General features: G+C 37.9%; 1 protein-coding gene across 3 annotated transcripts in view; it reads left to right on the top strand.

Moving 5' to 3' along the window:
• Nucleotides 1-2,662: 2,662 nt before the first annotated feature.
• The window catches only part of LOC121070271 (ADP-ribosyl cyclase/cyclic ADP-ribose hydrolase 2-like), a 30,111-nt gene continuing 14,961 nt past the window's right edge, over nucleotides 2,663-17,812 (top strand). For 2 of the 3 annotated variants that reach the window (XM_040557215.1, XM_040557216.1), the window contains exons 1-8: nucleotides 2,699-3,069; nucleotides 6,815-6,944; nucleotides 8,181-8,316; nucleotides 8,756-8,838; nucleotides 9,454-9,530; nucleotides 12,123-12,215; nucleotides 14,116-14,202; nucleotides 14,669-14,728. In XM_040557215.1, the coding sequence (XP_040413149.1) occupies nucleotides 2,903-3,069; nucleotides 6,815-6,944; nucleotides 8,181-8,316; nucleotides 8,756-8,838; nucleotides 9,454-9,530; nucleotides 12,123-12,215; nucleotides 14,116-14,202; nucleotides 14,669-14,728 (833 nt within the window). In that variant the 5' untranslated portion in view covers nucleotides 2,699-2,902. Of the gene's footprint in view, nucleotides 3,070-6,814; nucleotides 6,945-8,180; nucleotides 8,317-8,755; nucleotides 8,839-9,453; nucleotides 9,531-12,122; nucleotides 12,216-14,115; nucleotides 14,203-14,668; nucleotides 14,729-17,812 lie in introns of all 3 variants that reach the window. The other variant, XM_040557214.1, reaches the window with a different exon arrangement.

Here is a 17,812-nt window from a genome sequence, read left to right as displayed (position 1 = left end):
TAAATTTGTGCAACTCTGGGGAAAAAAAAAATATCAGTTACACAAGAGAAAGAAAGCAAGGCGAAACAGAGGTATTGTACAGCTGGCCAGCCAGCAGATGGTTGCATTTCCTTCTCGGCTAGTAAACACAACTCTGGTTTTGGAGACAGTGCATGTGTTTCTTGCAAAGGGTGTCACAGCACACGAGGAAGCGGGGAGACTTGGGTTACTGCTGTAGGTAGAATTTGTGAACCAAAGATGCAAACCCTCAAGAAACAGAGGCTGGTGAACTCTGTTGCTTAGAGGAGCTTGCAATATGGGCAGTTTCAAGGTCATATTTCAAAGCCTAAAACAGGAAATCACACAGAATTGGGGTTATTCTGCCAGGAGTTAATGCCTGAGTAATAGTAGGGGATTAACGCTCCCCGCTGTTTGCCTCCCTTCTGCTGGAAGCTACCACTCCCATGTGGCAGAAATAACAGGAGAGAACGTGTCTATTCCTCATCTTCCAGGGATTCAGAACATAAATATTTGCTGAATTTCATGGTAGTTTGAGTTAATATTTGGTTTGTGAACTAGACTATCTCCAAGGCAGATGTGCTGTAAATTTTGCTGACTCTGGTTCATGGGCAGACTTCTCTTCTAGGAGAGAGGGACAGAGAGCAGGGGACAGTGATCTGCATCCAGTGTGAACTGCCAGAGCGTGGGAGGCAAGATTAAAAATTTGTATTTTTCATGGACTACCTTAAGGGGAGACTTGGTCATTTTCTACAAGACTTTACATGGAGAGAAGATTTCTGAGGTTAGATTCTTCATTAACATAACAGAAAAAGACATCATGAGATCCAGTGACTGAAAGCTAAAGGTAAACAAGTTCAGGCCAGAGCTAAGGTATGACTCTTAAGGCTATCTAACTGTGGGAAAAATTTCCCTGGAGGTGTGTTAGATCAGCCATCACATGAAGTATTTAAATCAAAGCTAACAAATTAGAAATGGCTGTGCTGAGTCACATCAGAAGTCCATCTGGCTGGATGTTGTATTTCTCCAAGTGGCCAGTGAAGAAAGGAAGCTTGACAGGGATGAGGTGGGGATTCCAGCAATTACTGAACCTGCTTCCATTCCCTCCGGGACGTTATGACAGTTCATGTCCTTTTTGCAGAACACCACTGAGCAGCCCCCACATTTTCTTTGGGAAGTTGTTGAGCCCTAACCTGGTGTGTCCTTGCAGAAAAGCCATCCTAAAACTCTGTATCCATCTTTTCAAGTTAACCTGTGTGTTTCTAAACAGAAATTTTAGTCTTGATGAAAAATTAGTGAAAATTTCTGCTTGTTTCTATGTAGAAGTTCCCATCAGTGATGCCTCTGGTATCTCTTCTGAAATTATTTGACAAAACTTGCCTGCAGTGAAGTCAATGGTAAAAAAAAAAAAAAAAAAAAAAAAAAAAAAAAAAAAAAACTTTCCTTGACTTCCATGGATGGTTGTTCTCTCTAATCCTGAATCCAAAACAGTAGACTTTAAACCATGTAACTAACATGCCCCGTCAGCATGGCCATGTTTCAGAGAGGTTATGAAGGGAAATAGGGAGAAAAAGCACTGAAGAAGTAACCAGAGTAAAGTACAGCATTTGGTGTGTCTCCACCATACCAAGCCCAACATCGCACATCTATTTCTGGGCAAGTCTTGCTTTCCTAAAGAACCTGCTGCAGATAACAAGCGAACTTGTTATCTTTCTATCACATTTGCAGGAGAAATCCATCATCAGCAATTTACTCAATGATTAGAAAGATTTTGCCTTCAGCAATATGCATTAAGTGAGAACTGGTGCATCAACATATAACTAGCATATATCTACAGCACTATATAAATAAATACAGAAATAATAAAGGTGTGTGTATTCACTGAGGCATGGAGACTGCTCAACAGAAAAAGAACGGGGATGTTTTTCAGAAATGTGAATCTGTACAAAAAATACTCTCAAGTTAAAAAAAAAAATTAATAGTTGTTTTAAAGAGAGGAAAAAGTATTTGGCTGTATTTACAGCAGTGTATACCACAGGATATTTACAATGAAAAGTGCTTTCATTTATACCACTTGATGTTCTAACACAGTACTCGTGCAAGAAGAAATGGGAGGCAGAATAAAAGTGAACAGAAGTTGAAGATATTTCTTCAGGGCACAGGAAGTGTCTTAATCCTTCCTGGCTGTCATATTTGTTCCTGCAAGACATTTTTGTTCACAAGGAAGACTCGAAAACAACTATTATCACATTAAAAAAATTGCTGTAAGTACCCTGGGCAGAAGGAGAAAAAGAGCTGACTAATGTTACCCATATGTGTGACACAAGTTAACACTGGAATTTGGGTTCTTACGAGATCAACATCTCTGTATTTCAATTTCTTTGTTCTTGATACGTATTTCAACATTTATTTTACGCCTTTACGGAAATCCATGCAAAAAGTGTAGACCTTTCTTAGAAATTAATGAAATTGCAAGCACTTGTGGTGTTTTAGGAAGCTGAAGCATGGCAATAAAGCAAACCTAAGGCATTGTAAATACTTAATTTGTAAATACTAAATGTAATAAATGTATCCTGGATACTGAAATATAATTTAATTCTCCCCAGTTAACACCAGGTGGCAACATCATAACCTTAAAAGTTGTTTTTTTTCTGAAGTAGAGAACATTTAGATATAAGGAAGTGATGTATCCCGTTGCTGCATTCATTCCAGGAAACAGTACGATTACATTCTCCGACAAGGTTCAGATTTCTGCCCAACTTTGTCATTTGTGTAGAGAACTACAGCCACTATTGAAGACATTAAATGTTAAGCCTCCTGGTTTCCATTGAGCTTGTATCATTTAGCTCTCCTTTTTATTTTTTTTATTTATTTTTTTAAAAACTTGTGTTGTCAAGAATTCACGATGAAGAGCCTTTTTTTGTCTCTCTTACTAGTCTCTATTCTGTTTATGAACAACTTTTCAGAAGTGCGAGGAAGGAAATGGAAAGGTGAAGGTACGACACAAAACTTGGAAAGCATTTTCATTGGAAGGTGTTATGACTATATCAGAATTGTGAATCCTGCTGTTGGGTAAGTTTTTGCATGTTTCTGGATTGGGTTTTATGTTCTGTATGAAATGATCAGTAAAAGTCTGATGTTTCATTCCTAGCCATGAAAGTATTGAAGCCAACATTCATGTAGCTTTCTAGAAACAAAAATTGAACTTTGATGGATGATGTAATAACAAGCAGTGTAAATAAGGCAAGATTTTTAATGCTTCAACTTCATATTGCACATTTTTACCCTAGTAATACAGTGTTCTGTGAGGAGAGTGCTGCACAGAAACTGTGGGGATGTTACTTCTAAAACACCAAATCTGGCAACACTCCTGGGAGGACCAGCTTCACTTCGCATGTGTTGTAGGTCAGGTCAAGGAAGAGGGAAAGGACCTCACTTTATAGCTATCCTGTGCTACTGAAAGAAACTATTTAGTTTATCCACTTGAGAAATCAAGTAGAAATCAACTGGTGAAGTGTCATTATCTGTTCATTGTCTTGTCAATAGTCATAGTTGTCACCATCTTTGTCAACCGCACAGAACTGGAGGTAACACACTTTGCTAAAATGACCACTTTTTAATTCTTCTTTGCATCGTTTTTGCTTTGGTAAAAAGGAAAAGTCTAAGGGCGGTGTAACTGAGGTCTGTCCTTTTTTCTGTCACCAGAATTTTTCCTGATAGTTTGAAGGTATTTGGAGAAGGGGGATGGCTGGGTTTCTGCAGTGTTGAATTGTAGTCTTATATAAAGTTAGATTATGTTGCATAATAATAGCAAATGCCACCACCTTCCCCCAACCTCCCATTTTCAGTTCCTCCTGCAAAACAGGAAGATGTAGGACTTGTCATGAGAACAGGTTTATGACCTTTAATGAAGGCAAAATGACATGTTTCCTCCTAATAACCTTACCCTATCAGAACCATTTTGCTTGAATTTCTGCATGAAAGAATCCATCATCCTAATGCAAATAACAGAGTACTAAAAGTTCATCTAAACAACTCAAGCTTGGCAAATATATAAACACGTCAGAGTGGAAGGTGCCAGTAAACTTTATGTTTTACACACCTACAATATAATATAAACTACAAAAACTTAAGTCTGTTAACGGTTGTTTACATATCTGAAGTCTTATCTTGCAGTATACTCTAGATAGGTAAAGTTCCCATTGCAGTTAATAATGTCGTTTCATTTTTATCAGAAGAAAGGCATAACTAATAATGGAGAATACTCTAAAATAAGCAACTTAAAGGATGGTTATTGTGGTAATGTTAACTTTATCATGAACTGTTTGGAGCTTTTAAAAATGTAACCACAGTAGTAAAGAAAGTATTTATATATGACAGTTTTGTGGTCTAATTTCTGTGACATTTTCATGGTATAATTGTAAAGTTGAGGAGTCTGAACACATTCATCAAAATTCTTACTCAGAACAGCATAAAGCAAGGCAGGACATTAGCACTGCTTTCCTGAATTAAGGGCCAGATTGGCTTTATAAAAAGAACAGCTGCACAATTAATTTCATGTTATGTGTTTTTACTCTCTTTCCCTTAGGTCTATAAGCAAATACTGTAATCTAAACAAAATTGAAATTTCATATAGCACAGGTGCAATCCAGATATTCTAATTATTTATTATCCTTTCTGTTCACTGTATGTTTCTTAATTGCCCCCAGGCTAGCTTTTACACAGGCATAGCCGCCTGGATAGGTTTTGCTTCTGAATTTATAATCAAACAGAATGATTAAAAAAAAAAAAAAAGGAAAAGAAAAAAACACTTTACTAACAAAAAAGGAGCTGGCAAAACATGTCTTTACACTGCAATAACATTAAAACATAAAAATGTTTATATAAACATAAGGAAAGCCTTACATTAAAACAGAACATACTAACTTGCAAAAGAGGTATTTTACAAAAGTGAGGGATTTGAATGAAAATCATGTTTGAAATTTTTTTAATAGGAATATGCTGTATTACACAAACACAACTGTTCCTATCGTGCATTTCTTCCATATTTTTAACAGGTAGTATATAATGAAAGTTTTTTGGGGAAAATAACTGACTACTATGAAATAAATCTGATGCAACTTACTAGTGTCTATTAAAATTGGAAGGAATTGTCCTGAACTACAGTCCTTTCCCACTCGGTAGATTAAGAAGTACTTTTACCAGCTAAGAAATAATCCTTTTGATTTACAAGCTGTTCAAACCTGAGATGAGATGACATGAAGAAAAAAATGGTAGTGAATTAGCCAGAAAATTACTGCTGGTTTCAACTGTCAACAAAGATTTCAGCTGATGATAATTTACAAGTACTAACATGAAGAAGAGTGTGCTTACAGTAAACAGCTCTTTAGCAGAACAAGAAATAAATATATACAGTTGTCAGAAGCTAAAGTTTAAGAACTTGAAATTAGAAATCGGGTGCAAATCTTGTTATCAAGACTATTTAAATATTGGAACCGCTGATCAAGGGTCATATTGCATCACTGAATATTTTCAGATCAAGATCCCATATTTGCTTAAGATAAGTTGTTTTTTAAACAGGTGTTGGAAAGCTGTTTTTTAACTAGGTGTCAGAAGCATGAGCAGAAATTACTGTGAGAAGTTCGGCGGTTTCTTTCCTGCATGGGAGCTGTTTAGCTCATCATTAGGGGTCCTCTAGATTTAAATAATCTGGGACATGCAGCATCGCTAAACAGCTGCTTAAAGAATCTCGTGAGGAGAAGTGCCAGCAGAAACCCTGCTGTGTACGGATGACATTCAATGCACAAAATGCTAATTGCAAGGTTTAGTTTACTTATAGGGACTACTATAACCTGTTCAAGCTACAGCTTTGTAATTACAACCACTCACACAAGGAATGCTTTATGCAAATAAAATACATTATTCTGTTCTGCAGAGTGTTCCCAGCATAGACATTGTCACAGTGTAAGTGGGGAAGGCACTGTGGGAAAGTGATGAAAGCAGCAGTTTACTTTTTAATTCCTCCAGGCAGGCTCAGAGCTTTCGCAGATGAGCTCTTGCAAATCCAGAGATTTAGGACACTTCCACCCCTCGGTGACCAGTCCTGTCCTTCTGCAGTTGACTGTCCCCAAGGCAGAAGTGGCAGAAGAGAACTGAGTGCACAGCCTAACATCTCATTTCAGACCGCCTCTCAATAAGCAGTTTAAATGTTGAATCCTAACACTATTCTTGCAGCTACTACACAGTGACAGTACTTGTCCCATACAGCCACTGTACTCACTCCAGCAAGTTACAGCTCCATAATCCAAGGGCCTGCTTACACCGAAGGCGTTTCTTCATCAAAACCATTATTCTGCCATCAAAACTTTTTGGTATCTCCTCCTGCCTTGAATCTGACATTTTAAGAGTAAATTTACATTCCAATAGCTTTGGATGTTCAGCTATGTTTTAATTGAAATGGCTTTTCAAATCCCCAAAATTTCTAAGAACGCTGCATTTCTACTGTGCTGTATATCAGACCTCACTATGAATACCTTATAAAAGTTTTTATGAATTGCATATAATTCTGATCCCACACTGTAAATCATAGTATTTTCATTGCATTTCATTTCTTCCTAATCTCTTTGTACAGGTGCTGCTGTAAGAAATAGGGAAAAGAAAAGAGATATAGGCTCTTCCTGAGTTGTGAATTTTCTATCTTAGCCTTGTGAGGGTTTTCATTTGGGGACTGAAAGAGATTGGCAACAAACGACTTTCTTGCTCTGCTTTGAAAAAAAAAAAAAACCGTTCTGCTATTTGTTTGTTTCAATGATTGCAGTGAGAAGAATTGCTCAGAGTTATGGGAAGCTTTCAGAAATGCTTTTATTAACAAGGATCCTTGCAACATTCTACCTAAGGACTATGAATTATTTATCAAACTGGCATTTCACACAATTCCAGCTAACAAGGTAATGATTATTAACGTTAAGTTAACAGTTCTGTGAGATCCAGCGGGTCTTCCATCACATAGTAGCTCAAAATGGACCACGAGTCATTCTGTGGCTGAATGAGGATTCATTATTTTGGCCCATCTGTAGTTTGCAAACTAAGCTCAAGCTGGATGGCACTTTTCGATGTGTTTCTCTTAGTTTATTTTATGCAGTAGCTTATGCAGTAATCTTTGTAATCCTCTGTACTACTTTACAACTCCCTGCCTTTGTGCAGGAGACCCTACTCCCGTGTCAGTGGTGTCCCCAAGGTTTCTGGATGTTTTTCGTCTCTTCCTTCTCCTGTACCAGCAGCTCCACATTGGTGCACATGGGTTCTGTATGCATGTTACCATTTCTTCATCCTCATTCCTTTTGCAGTGGATTGCATACAAACTTGGGATTTGCGTGCCTTTCTTATTGATGTTACTTCCTTCTCATGCTACAAAGGTCCCTGTTTTTCCTGCCATGCCAGGAGCTCTGTTGCAGTCCCTGTACTTGCACAGCTACTTTTCCTCGAGCTAGGTGCTCTGCTGGCTGCTTCCTTCTCCTCCTGCTCCTGACACACCAGGTCTCAGAGCATTGAATGTTAAACTTTGACATGTTGAACGTATTAAAACTAGCATAACCAGAATTGAGATATGGTGCCATCATATCCCATCAAAATGTGTACTTTAGCCTTCTCTAAAAGATTGTATTTCAAAGCAGTTTTTCTGCGCACACAGTTATTCCTTATCTCTAAGTGATACAAGCTAAACTAACAAATGCTCCTGTCAACGTAACTTCATTCATGAGCTCATTTTGCAAACACAAGAATAACAGCTAGACATTGATTTTTTTTCACATCATAATTCAGCATAGTAGTATGAGAGAAGTCTCTAAGATATACCTGGATTATGAGTGTTTCCTCCTTTTCTTCATTTTCATAAATGTCTGCCGAGGAAGGCAAAGCTAAGCCTAATTATATTTAATATGGGTCTATTTCCAGTCTCAGCATGGTGAGAATGTCCCTCAAGCCTCTAATGATCAGAACTTACACCACTGTAAAAACAAACTTCATTCCTTTAAAGAGAGAGCTAACATTTATAACTATTAGCTTGATTTTGAAAGAAATACTAAAATGTGTTTTAAAATGTTTTCAGCACTCCGTAATCTCATTGTTTCCAAACCCAAGTGATGGTTCCTTTCTTCTGTATTTTGTTTTTCTTTGTTATTTAGTCTCTCTTCTGGGAAAATAATCAGCTGCTAGTCAAGAGCTTTACCAGCGGAGCTCGTCGCTACATGTCTCTGAGTGATACTCTCTTTGGCTTCGTTGTAGATTTTCTAATCTGGTGTGGGCAGACCAACAGCGCTGGTAAGACAATTAATATTATATTAAATGTCTTTCCATATAACCATAATGGAGACTGAGTGCTGTGTTCTGGAGGAGGTAATTTTACCCCATAAAAAATCAGGGTAGCTTCACTGTCTCATTCTTGCCTATTTCGTGTGAATATTTAACACAGAGAAATCTAAGCAGTGCTGCACAGGAGATAAACCTTGGTCCTTTGGTGGAGCTCATTGCATCCTAGGTATGGAGTTAGTCACTTTAACCAAATTATTGAGTTATAGTTTGTGTAAACTGCAAAGGATGGAAAATGCTAGAAAAAATACTGTTGGCAGCTTCCTGTGTTATGTCAGGCCATCGTGTATGTTCAGTGAGTAATGCAGGACTATTAGTAATTGCTTTCTAAGGTCACTTTTTATGGTCATTATCATCTCTTTAACAGTACATATCACGTGCCTTCCTACAGGACTGGACTATGAATCTTGCCCTACCATGGAAGAATGTGAAAACAATGCAGTGGATTCTTTCTGGAGGATGGCTTCAATCACTGTAAATAGCGCATTAATGCTCACTTTGTGCGTTAGTGAGTGTGTCCTGGGAAGTTCAAGAAAACAGTGCTGGATCAAAAAAGATTTAAAGTTATGGGAGGGCTAGATTATTTCCTCTGGTGCAAATAAGCTTTTCTAGGCTGAGTATAATTTAGCAAGAGGAACCCGACTCTTTCATCTTGTCTAGCTAATGTGTTCACATTCAGTGTTAGCTGTCTTAATGTATATTAAGCATACACTAAGCACAATAAGCATGCTAAATGTCTAAGGAATACAGGTCTGAAGTGACATTTGACAGCTTTGAAGGAAACCCTTTATTCATAGATCAAGCCCAACAAGGAGTGCCAAAATGCATTATTCTTATACTGAAGAAGCTGTTTATAGGTTTAAAAAAAGCAGTTTGAGAAGATACATTGAATTAATGCATTGGCTGCTTAGTTCCTGTCTTCTCTACTGAAGTGAGCAGGCTAGGGTGCTAGTTTGATATTATTTTCACAATTCTGATAATCTCTTTGGTAAAATTCTCTCCTTGGTCGTCATTTGCTTGCAAGACAATACCAAGACGTATAACAAATCAGTAAGATGAGTTCTGAAAAAAAATTGTTATGTATTGCAGTATGCACAGCACAGCTCTGGGGTGATACGTGTCTTGTTGAATGGTTCTGCAGAAGGAGGAGCTTATCCAGTCAAAGGGTAAGAAAACTCTGTGAACCCAAAATAATGTGTTCAAGGTCTGATGCATGCAAAAAAAAAAGGTCAACCAGTTGTCTGGGTCTTCTGCTGCAACAAGGATTGGAAGTTTAGTAAGTTCTGGGGCCAACTGTTAATTGTCCCCAGCTGTAGGAATCAACATGAAATGGATGAAAGCAATTCTCTTGTATTTTACAAGCTGCTATGGCAAGTAGGATAAATTCTCTTTGAAAGCCACATTCAAGTCAGACAACCTACTGCAGCAAAATTATAGCCTCTGCATGTCTTCAGAAGAATGAGCATTACAAAATTTTTATTCAGGGACATCTGAGAGGAGAAGACATTGTTATAGGTAGTGTAGCCATTGTCAGGGCTAGGAGCAAACTTGGTAATTTCTATAGGGAAAGTGCTTGGTCCTGCTATTTCTCCATGACTGAGAGAGAAGTTCATCCAAGCTTGTATTTAAGATTTATTGTAAAAATAAGTTCCTAAGAACTATTACTGAGTACGTGGCTGTAACAGCTGCCTGTCTTTGATGAAACATACATCTTTCCTTACCACAGCAGCCAGCCTGTCCAAGGCTGATAAAAAAACTGTCTTAAAGAAAGCACAGAACATATCCTGCTCCTGTTTACTCAGTGAATCATACACTCATGAAGGTTGGAAAAGACCTTCAAGATCATCTGGTCCAACCATCCCCCTACCACCAATGTCACCCACTAAACCATGTCCCTATGCACCAGGTCCAACCTTTCCTTAAACACCCCCAAGAACGGTGACTTCACCACTTCCCTGAAGACTGATAATCATTGCAAAGTTAATTGTATTTCTAGATAGGAGAGAAACAAGAAGTTCCTAAAAGCTACCAACTGTTCCAGAACACCTACTATGTACTTATCCCGTTCCCCCAAAGGATCCATCTCTGGACACAGCTTTCAGCTAATCAAGAAGACTTGTATGGTTTCCTTGGGTTGGTCAAGTGGTCAGCTGTAACTGAATCTTCTGCAGATGATACTAGTTGGCAGCGGGCCAATGCCCAGATTCCATTATAGATGCTGTCTTTATTTCAGAAATCTCTTACACGTGAATTAATTCTTCCCATCAGTTCCCTGAGTTACCTGTCTGATGGTATTCTGACCAGTGAAATCTCCACCACTGAAACAAAGCCTGCCAAGAAAAAAAATAGCAAGCATAGCCAGTTACTCCATCTGTTTTCTTTGCTATGTATTATCCGGCCCATTTACGACTGAATTTCTTTAAGAGATGTTTTCTGAAAGAGGCTTAAAGTTGAATAATTAATAGCAAGCAGGTGGTAATTTGAAAAAAAAATCTGCCCGTCTTGCTAAATATCACTCTGGGCTATTTTCAGTTATTTCAAAGGCACTTCCAAAGTTCATGCTGCATTAGTTTGTACACTTAAATCATTTTAGGTCACCATTAAGTCACCTGTAACCATTTTAAATTAAGATGTGTTTCTCACTTCATTAGATGCATTTTTTGCTGTCAATCACATATGCATGAACGAGCAAAAGAGTTTAAAAAAAAATTGGGGGAGGGGAGGGTATATTTTCCCTACGTATTTTAGACAGGCTTGAACACCTTGGACGGGCAAACCTCCTGTTGCTGCTACTGACCTCTGGTTAACCAAAGCCATACATAGATGTGACCAGAGATGGCAACTGTTGGTAACCACCTTCCACTTCTCTGAAAGTTTAAATTAACAAGCTAAAATGGTAGGCAAATTAGAGCACACACCTAGGCTCAGCCTTGCACCAAACACGCAGTGAAAACACAGCGCTTAGAAGCTCCGTGAGGAGAAAGAAAAAGAACAACGAAAGGGTCAGAAAACATTACAATATGTCTTTGTTGGAAGGGTTAGAAATCTGTGGCTTTGAAATACCTGCATCTCACAAGAAAATCAGTTACAGACATTAAAATAATCCATTGGACTTGGCACCTCCCATTTGATGTCAGAAGATTTAGTTGCCATTATATTATCCTGTTTTAATTGTTATACAAGTACCTAGCAAAGTAAATTTACACAAGGCAATAAAGTGGAAGATTCTTCCTGCCAGGGACAGACAATAGAAGTTTCTCCCTTATAGCGTTATGTATTCCTAGACCAAATACCTTGTTATTTTTTTCTGTGATTTCATATCTAAAAATATATTTGTCTCGTGGCTGTTGTTATATTTTATTTAAAACAGAATTGTATTGTCTCTAAGAGCATTAACTACAAGAATGATCTTTCCTGACTAAATATCAAATGCTTTTTGTTTTGGTTTTGCACTTTAAAGTTCAGTTCACTCTGATTCACCTTTAAGTTACAACTTTAATCAGCTGAGACCCTCTGAGAATAAAAATATAAAAACAAAACTTCTGATTAAGTGTTTGACTTTGTGGACATTCAGAATGTGAATCAGATTTTTTCAACTCTGTGTTGAGTCTGATTGTAATCAGAAGATATAAATGTAAAATCAAGGAAGCTCGTATCCTACAGCAGGATCAGGGGCTAGATTGCAAAAGAGATTTGACTGCAAAGGGATTTTTTTTCCCGTTCCGTATAGTTCTAATAATTTGGTTTTTTTGAATCAGATTTTTTGCAGATTATGAAATACCTAATCTCCAGAAAGATAAGATCTCAAAAATTGTCATCTGGGTTGTGGATGATATTCAAGGACCAGATAGGTAAGTTGTATCATCTAAAAACAATTCATTTCTCCTTTTTCAACCAGTCTTTAAAATTTTACCCTAGTTTTCTCTTTTATTACAATTGCATAGCAATTAAACTAAAAATATTTTAGATGCTCTCACTAACAGAGAATGCACAATCCGACATTCCCAAAGGCTGTATAAATAGGAGAATTAGAGAAAATAAAAATAAATTGTATTATTAGTTCTGGAGTCCACTCAGTTTGAGATATGTATGTGTGGATCTCAAACCTTAAGTGATGATACAGCACATGCAGTTTTGCTATGAAAAGAGTGAAACTGAATTTGAAATTAAGTGCCAATGTGAAATATTTCTTTTGCCTTGCCAAATACATTCTTTTCATTTTCACCTATCTTAACTGTTCTGGAAGTTAGTAGAAGCATGGAAATACCACAACAGGGCTCGTCTTGTCACAATACTTAAAATCAATGCAGTAGGCTTTAACAGGTCTCATTCTGCTGTTAATTTTATTTTAAAAAATACACCAAAGAAGAAAAAAAGAAGTCCAAGCAGAATAGTCTGTTGGCAAATAGCCAAGACCAAGAGAAGATTTTCAAAAGAAACATGGTGGAAAATGGACTCTGAAGTTAACAAAATAAAGTTATTAGGGCAGAAATTAGGCTTGTTTTGGGACTGATTAATGGTAAAAATAAAGTTCTCTATTCATTATAACTTCTGCGAGGGTCCCTAAGAATATACAGGGAAAGTTCTTGGTCCTGCTGTTTCTCCATGAGTGAGAGAGGAGGTCATCCTTCACAGATGAATTGGGGTTAGAGTAGAGGAAGTAAGTTTTGCTCCAATCTGTACAGTCCCTGCAATTTAATATAACATATGGTGGCTCTTCGTTGCTCTTAACGCTGGTCCTGGCTGAAGAGAACCAGAAAAACAGCCTCAGATGTCACCTTATCCACCACTAAATCCCTGGTGTCATCTGGATATACCAGCAGCCTGGTGTGAAGCTGCTCTTCTTGCATCTCACAACTTTTAGTTGCATACATTCATTTTGTGTCGTTTCCCTTTCACTGTTCTCTTTCCTATCTCCTTTTGCTTCTCTCTCATTACGTTTTGGCATGGCCAATCCAGACCACATATTTTACTGTAGTGCTATGGAATCTATGTTTGTGCTTGTCTGGATGCATGGGCATATTTGTGTATCTTATTAATTGCTTTTCACGGTGATTTTGTTGATCCACATACAATTTCTTTAGTGATGAGTATTTACTGACCAATGGGTAAGTGAGAGACCTTAATACTTGACATTGGTTCATGTTTTAGAGGTCTCAGTAGGTTCTGTACTATGCCAAGCTTTCTTTGCTAATTGGACCAAATTAAAAAAAAAAAATGATGCTAGATATAGAAGCAGGATTTAGGATTATTTCTGTTTGTGTTTTTTTTTCTGTCTCCTGTTGTAGTATTGGTTTGTGTTTAAGAAAGAGGACAAGCTTCTAACAACAAAAATAATTCAAATTTGTTATAACCAACTTATTCTGTAAAGACAGCATCAACTCCATCACCAACTAAACACCTGTCAAAGAATATTAAAAATTAAAGTCTTTTTTATTATTTTTCTAAATTATATATCTTTTCTTGTTTCTGTAGTGAAATCTCAGAAACATGGGAGTATTGGTTAATGGAATCTGCAAATGCTATAGAAGCTGAAAACAAGCTCCAGTCTCTGTAAACTGAATATAAAATGTTAAACAACTATAAGCAAATGAAGCATTATAAATAGGAATGTGCATCAGTTTTCTATGTGTGTTAAGGAGTATAGAAGAGACAAAGTAATGGGGATTTACATTACTAATTCCATCAAGTCCAATGAAAGGAAATTACATGATGAGAGGCATGCGATAATATTACAATCTTTTCTCACAGAGATTCCTGTGGAAAAAATACTGTAAAGATATTAGAAGACCGACTGAAAACCCTTGGTTATGATGTCACCTGCACTGACAATTACAAGTAAGTGAAAATCCTTCATAAATACAGTGTATCTGCAAAAGCAACTGATCTATTTTAAATTATTGCTTAGCTTCAAATGTCTAAGTACTAGACTTAAGTACAAATGTCTAAGTACTACAGACTTAACATTTTCCAGCAACGAATTAAGCAAAACACTGCATCTTATTGTATAGTTGTACAATTAAGGGGAACGTTATGCTTACCCAATGTTAGACACAGAAGATGGCCTCATGTACCTATTCACAGTAAAATGTATATTTGAACTGAAAATTTAAGCAATAGTTGAAAAAGTGTTGAATGCCTGCAGAATTACTAATTAACACTAGTATTCACAGCTCTAGTTATTCACAGGCTATCACTGAAGGGAAGCTTTAGACAAGGTAATATTGCTGAGTTTGTTTCATTTCTTCATTTATTTTCTTTAGTGTTCTGTCTGAAAGATGCAAATAAAACAATCTCTTCACAGGCCTGTAGTGTTCTTACTCTGCGTGGATTATCCTGATGACTCTAACTGTATTCTGTCATCGTAAGTAAAAGAAGTTCAATCCATCACCAGTGTCATTACAGCCAAGTGAATAATGCAGAAGTCGACAATTAACAGATTCCATCTCAACCATCTATATAGCATCCATAAGCAATATGCATTATTCTTAAGTTTATTACTTACTCTGTATTAAGTAAACAATTTCTATCTACAAATTGTGCACAAAACACAGTGAGTCACTGCTGTTGCAAGTTAGGTGTTAATCATTTCTCTTTGATCACACAATCACACTGCATATCACTAATGGTATGAATGAAGTTTGTAAATATCAGTGTTCTACTGCAAAATCTACTCAAAATTTTGAATTATTTTCATCGATATTCATCCAAAAATAATGAAATTGTATGTCAAATGACAATAGAACTAAAGAACACTTCTCCAACTACTGGAACTTCTGGTTCCAAATTTTGAAAAAGTTTTTTTAGTCTTCCATTTTGCATGCAAGCTCAATTTCTACATTTTAATACATTTACTTTGGTCCAGTAGGTTATCTGCAGAAAATGCAGATTAAATCCAAGATAAACCTTTTTTAATTAGCAAGCATCACTCCCCCACTAGGTTTTAATTGTTTCCCTTCCTATAAATATATATTTTTTTATTGTGTAAAGGGTATTAAATTAATTTATTATGTATTTCATTTAATTTTTAAACTATATGTTGTTACATGTATAGGTACACATAAGATATTTGAACATCTGAATGTGAAAACTTCCTCACAGTTTGGAAACTTGCAGGATACATAAATGTGTAGAAGTTGTTCTCTAGTTTTATTATTTTTATTCACAATCCATACATTTCTCCACATCTTATCTTCTACTGCCCTTTCTGCCCTAATTCAAGCACTTGCAAATCTTTTGTATGTTAAAACCCATGTAATGCTGCAATGATTATCTCTGCTATCAAAAGCCTGATTTGCTGTCCCTGGTTATGGCAGCACACGACTCCTGTGCTCAGGTTTGGATACGTTCTGCCTGTCTCTGAACGGACATTGTGTGGCAGTAGTGCTTCACTTAGTACAAAAAAGGAGATGTATATCGCTTCCCATAGCATGAGTTCAGTTTTTAATACACCCTTACAGAAAAAGAGTACTCTTCTGTTTCTGTGGGTCACTGAAAGTTTTTACTCATCTTGTCATGTAACAACATTTACATCCAAATTATAACCCAGCACCAACCTATAAACGTGCAATGAAAACAGCAGCATTTTAGAAATCACTAATAGCTCTAGAATCCTTTTAGGTAGTAGATGTTAAAATCAACCTGTTCCTGGCTTGTTGAGGCATTTGTTTTTTATTGGATACCACTTGCACAGTGGATTAAACAGGGTTTCCTTGTTCTGTCAGTGAATGATAAGGCTTTTGTTCATAGGTGTCAAGGACTTGGCCGTAATCATCCTCATCAGGAAAAGTTTCCTTGCTTCTTTTCTTCCTGAGCTTTACATTCCCTCTTGTGTGCATGGCAATGCAATAGGTTTAATACACTTCATATCTATGCTATCCTTGATCAAGACAGAGCTTCCCAATCCGTATGCTAAAAATCATTGCAGCTCTCTGAAATTTAAGTATCTGAAATACTTAACACAAGTGAATGCTTACACTCTTCCCCAAATCACTTCTCTGCAACAAATAGCATCTTCACTGAAATTAGCCACCCTTTCCAAAAGAGCCTTAAGCAGATGTTAGATAAATTATTTGATGATTATCTTCTAGATCTGTTTTCTCTGTAGATGGATTCTCCCTCTCTGACGGTCCGTTAGCTGACATGGGGACAGTTTGGTCAGTAGTGGTATTACTGTTAAGAGCATATATCTCACCACAAGGACGTTTAAGGGATCTAAAGGTACACAAGTCCATGGCACCTGATGAGATACATCTGTGGGTCCTGAAGGAACAGGTGGATGTGGTTGCTAAGCCACTATCCATCATATTCGAGAGGTCGTGGCAATCCGTTGAAGTTCCTACTGACTAGAAGAGGGGTAAAATAACCCCCATTTTTAAACAGGGATAAAAAAGGAACACACAGGGAACTACAGGCCAGTCAGTCTCACCTCTGTACTTGGCAAGATCATGGAGCAGATCCTCCTGGAAACTATGCTAAGGCACTATGCTGAGGAGAAGGACCTGGGGATGTTGGTTGATGAGAAACTCAATACGAGCTGGCAACGTGTGCTTGCAGCCTAGAAAGCCAACTGTATCCTAGGCTGCATTAAATGTAGCATGACCAGCAGGTCGAGGGAGGTGATTCTCCCCCTCTGCTCTGCTCTCGTGAGACCCCACCTGGAGCCCTGCATTCAGCTCTGGGGCCCCCAGCACAAGAAGGATGTGGACATATGAGAATGAGTCCAGAGGAGGGCCACAAGGATGATCAAGGGGCTGGAGCACCTCTCCTGTGAAGACAGGCTGAGGGAGTTGGGGTTGTTCAGCCTGGAGAGGAGAAGGCTCTGGGGAGACCTTGGAGCAGCCTTCCAGTACCTAGAGGGGCCTACAGGAAAGCTGGGGAGGGACTCTTTGTCAGGGAGTGGAGTGATAGGACAAGGGGTAATGGCTTTAAACTAAAAGGGGGTAGGTTTAGATAAGGTATTAGGAAGAAATTCTTCACTATGAGGGCAGTGAGGTCCTGGAACAGGTTGCCCAGAGAAGCTGTGGCTGCCCCATCCCTGGAGGTGCTCAAGGCCAGGCTGGATGGGTCTTTGGGCAACCTGGTCTGGTGGGAGGTGTCCCTGCCCGTGGCAGGGGGTTGTAACTGGATTATCTTTAAGGTCCCTTCCAACCCAAGTCACTCTATCATCCTCTGGCTTTATGATACCTGTTAAGAAAAGGCTTCCTTTGCATTGTGTCTACACATACATTTTCATACTTCAGTGATAAATACTGACAGTAGGCATGCAGGCTGCATTGCATCCCCTTTCACTATGGCTGTTTGTTACAATACTGCTAGCTTGCTTCTCATCCTCTAGAGCTTAATGTCCCGAGCTCAGAAACATCAGTTGTACAAGAGACTTTTTGTCACCACAGCTCCTGTTACATCGGCGTTCCAAAGGAGAGGGCTGTGGCAGAGGGATGGCCCA

This window comes from Cygnus olor, chromosome 4 (genome assembly GCF_009769625.2).
Source record: "Cygnus olor isolate bCygOlo1 chromosome 4, bCygOlo1.pri.v2, whole genome shotgun sequence".
Classification (NCBI taxonomy): domain Eukaryota; kingdom Metazoa; phylum Chordata; class Aves; order Anseriformes; family Anatidae; genus Cygnus; species Cygnus olor.
The sequence above is the reverse complement of the archived record's forward strand: the minus strand, read 5'-3'. Positions and strand labels throughout refer to the sequence as shown.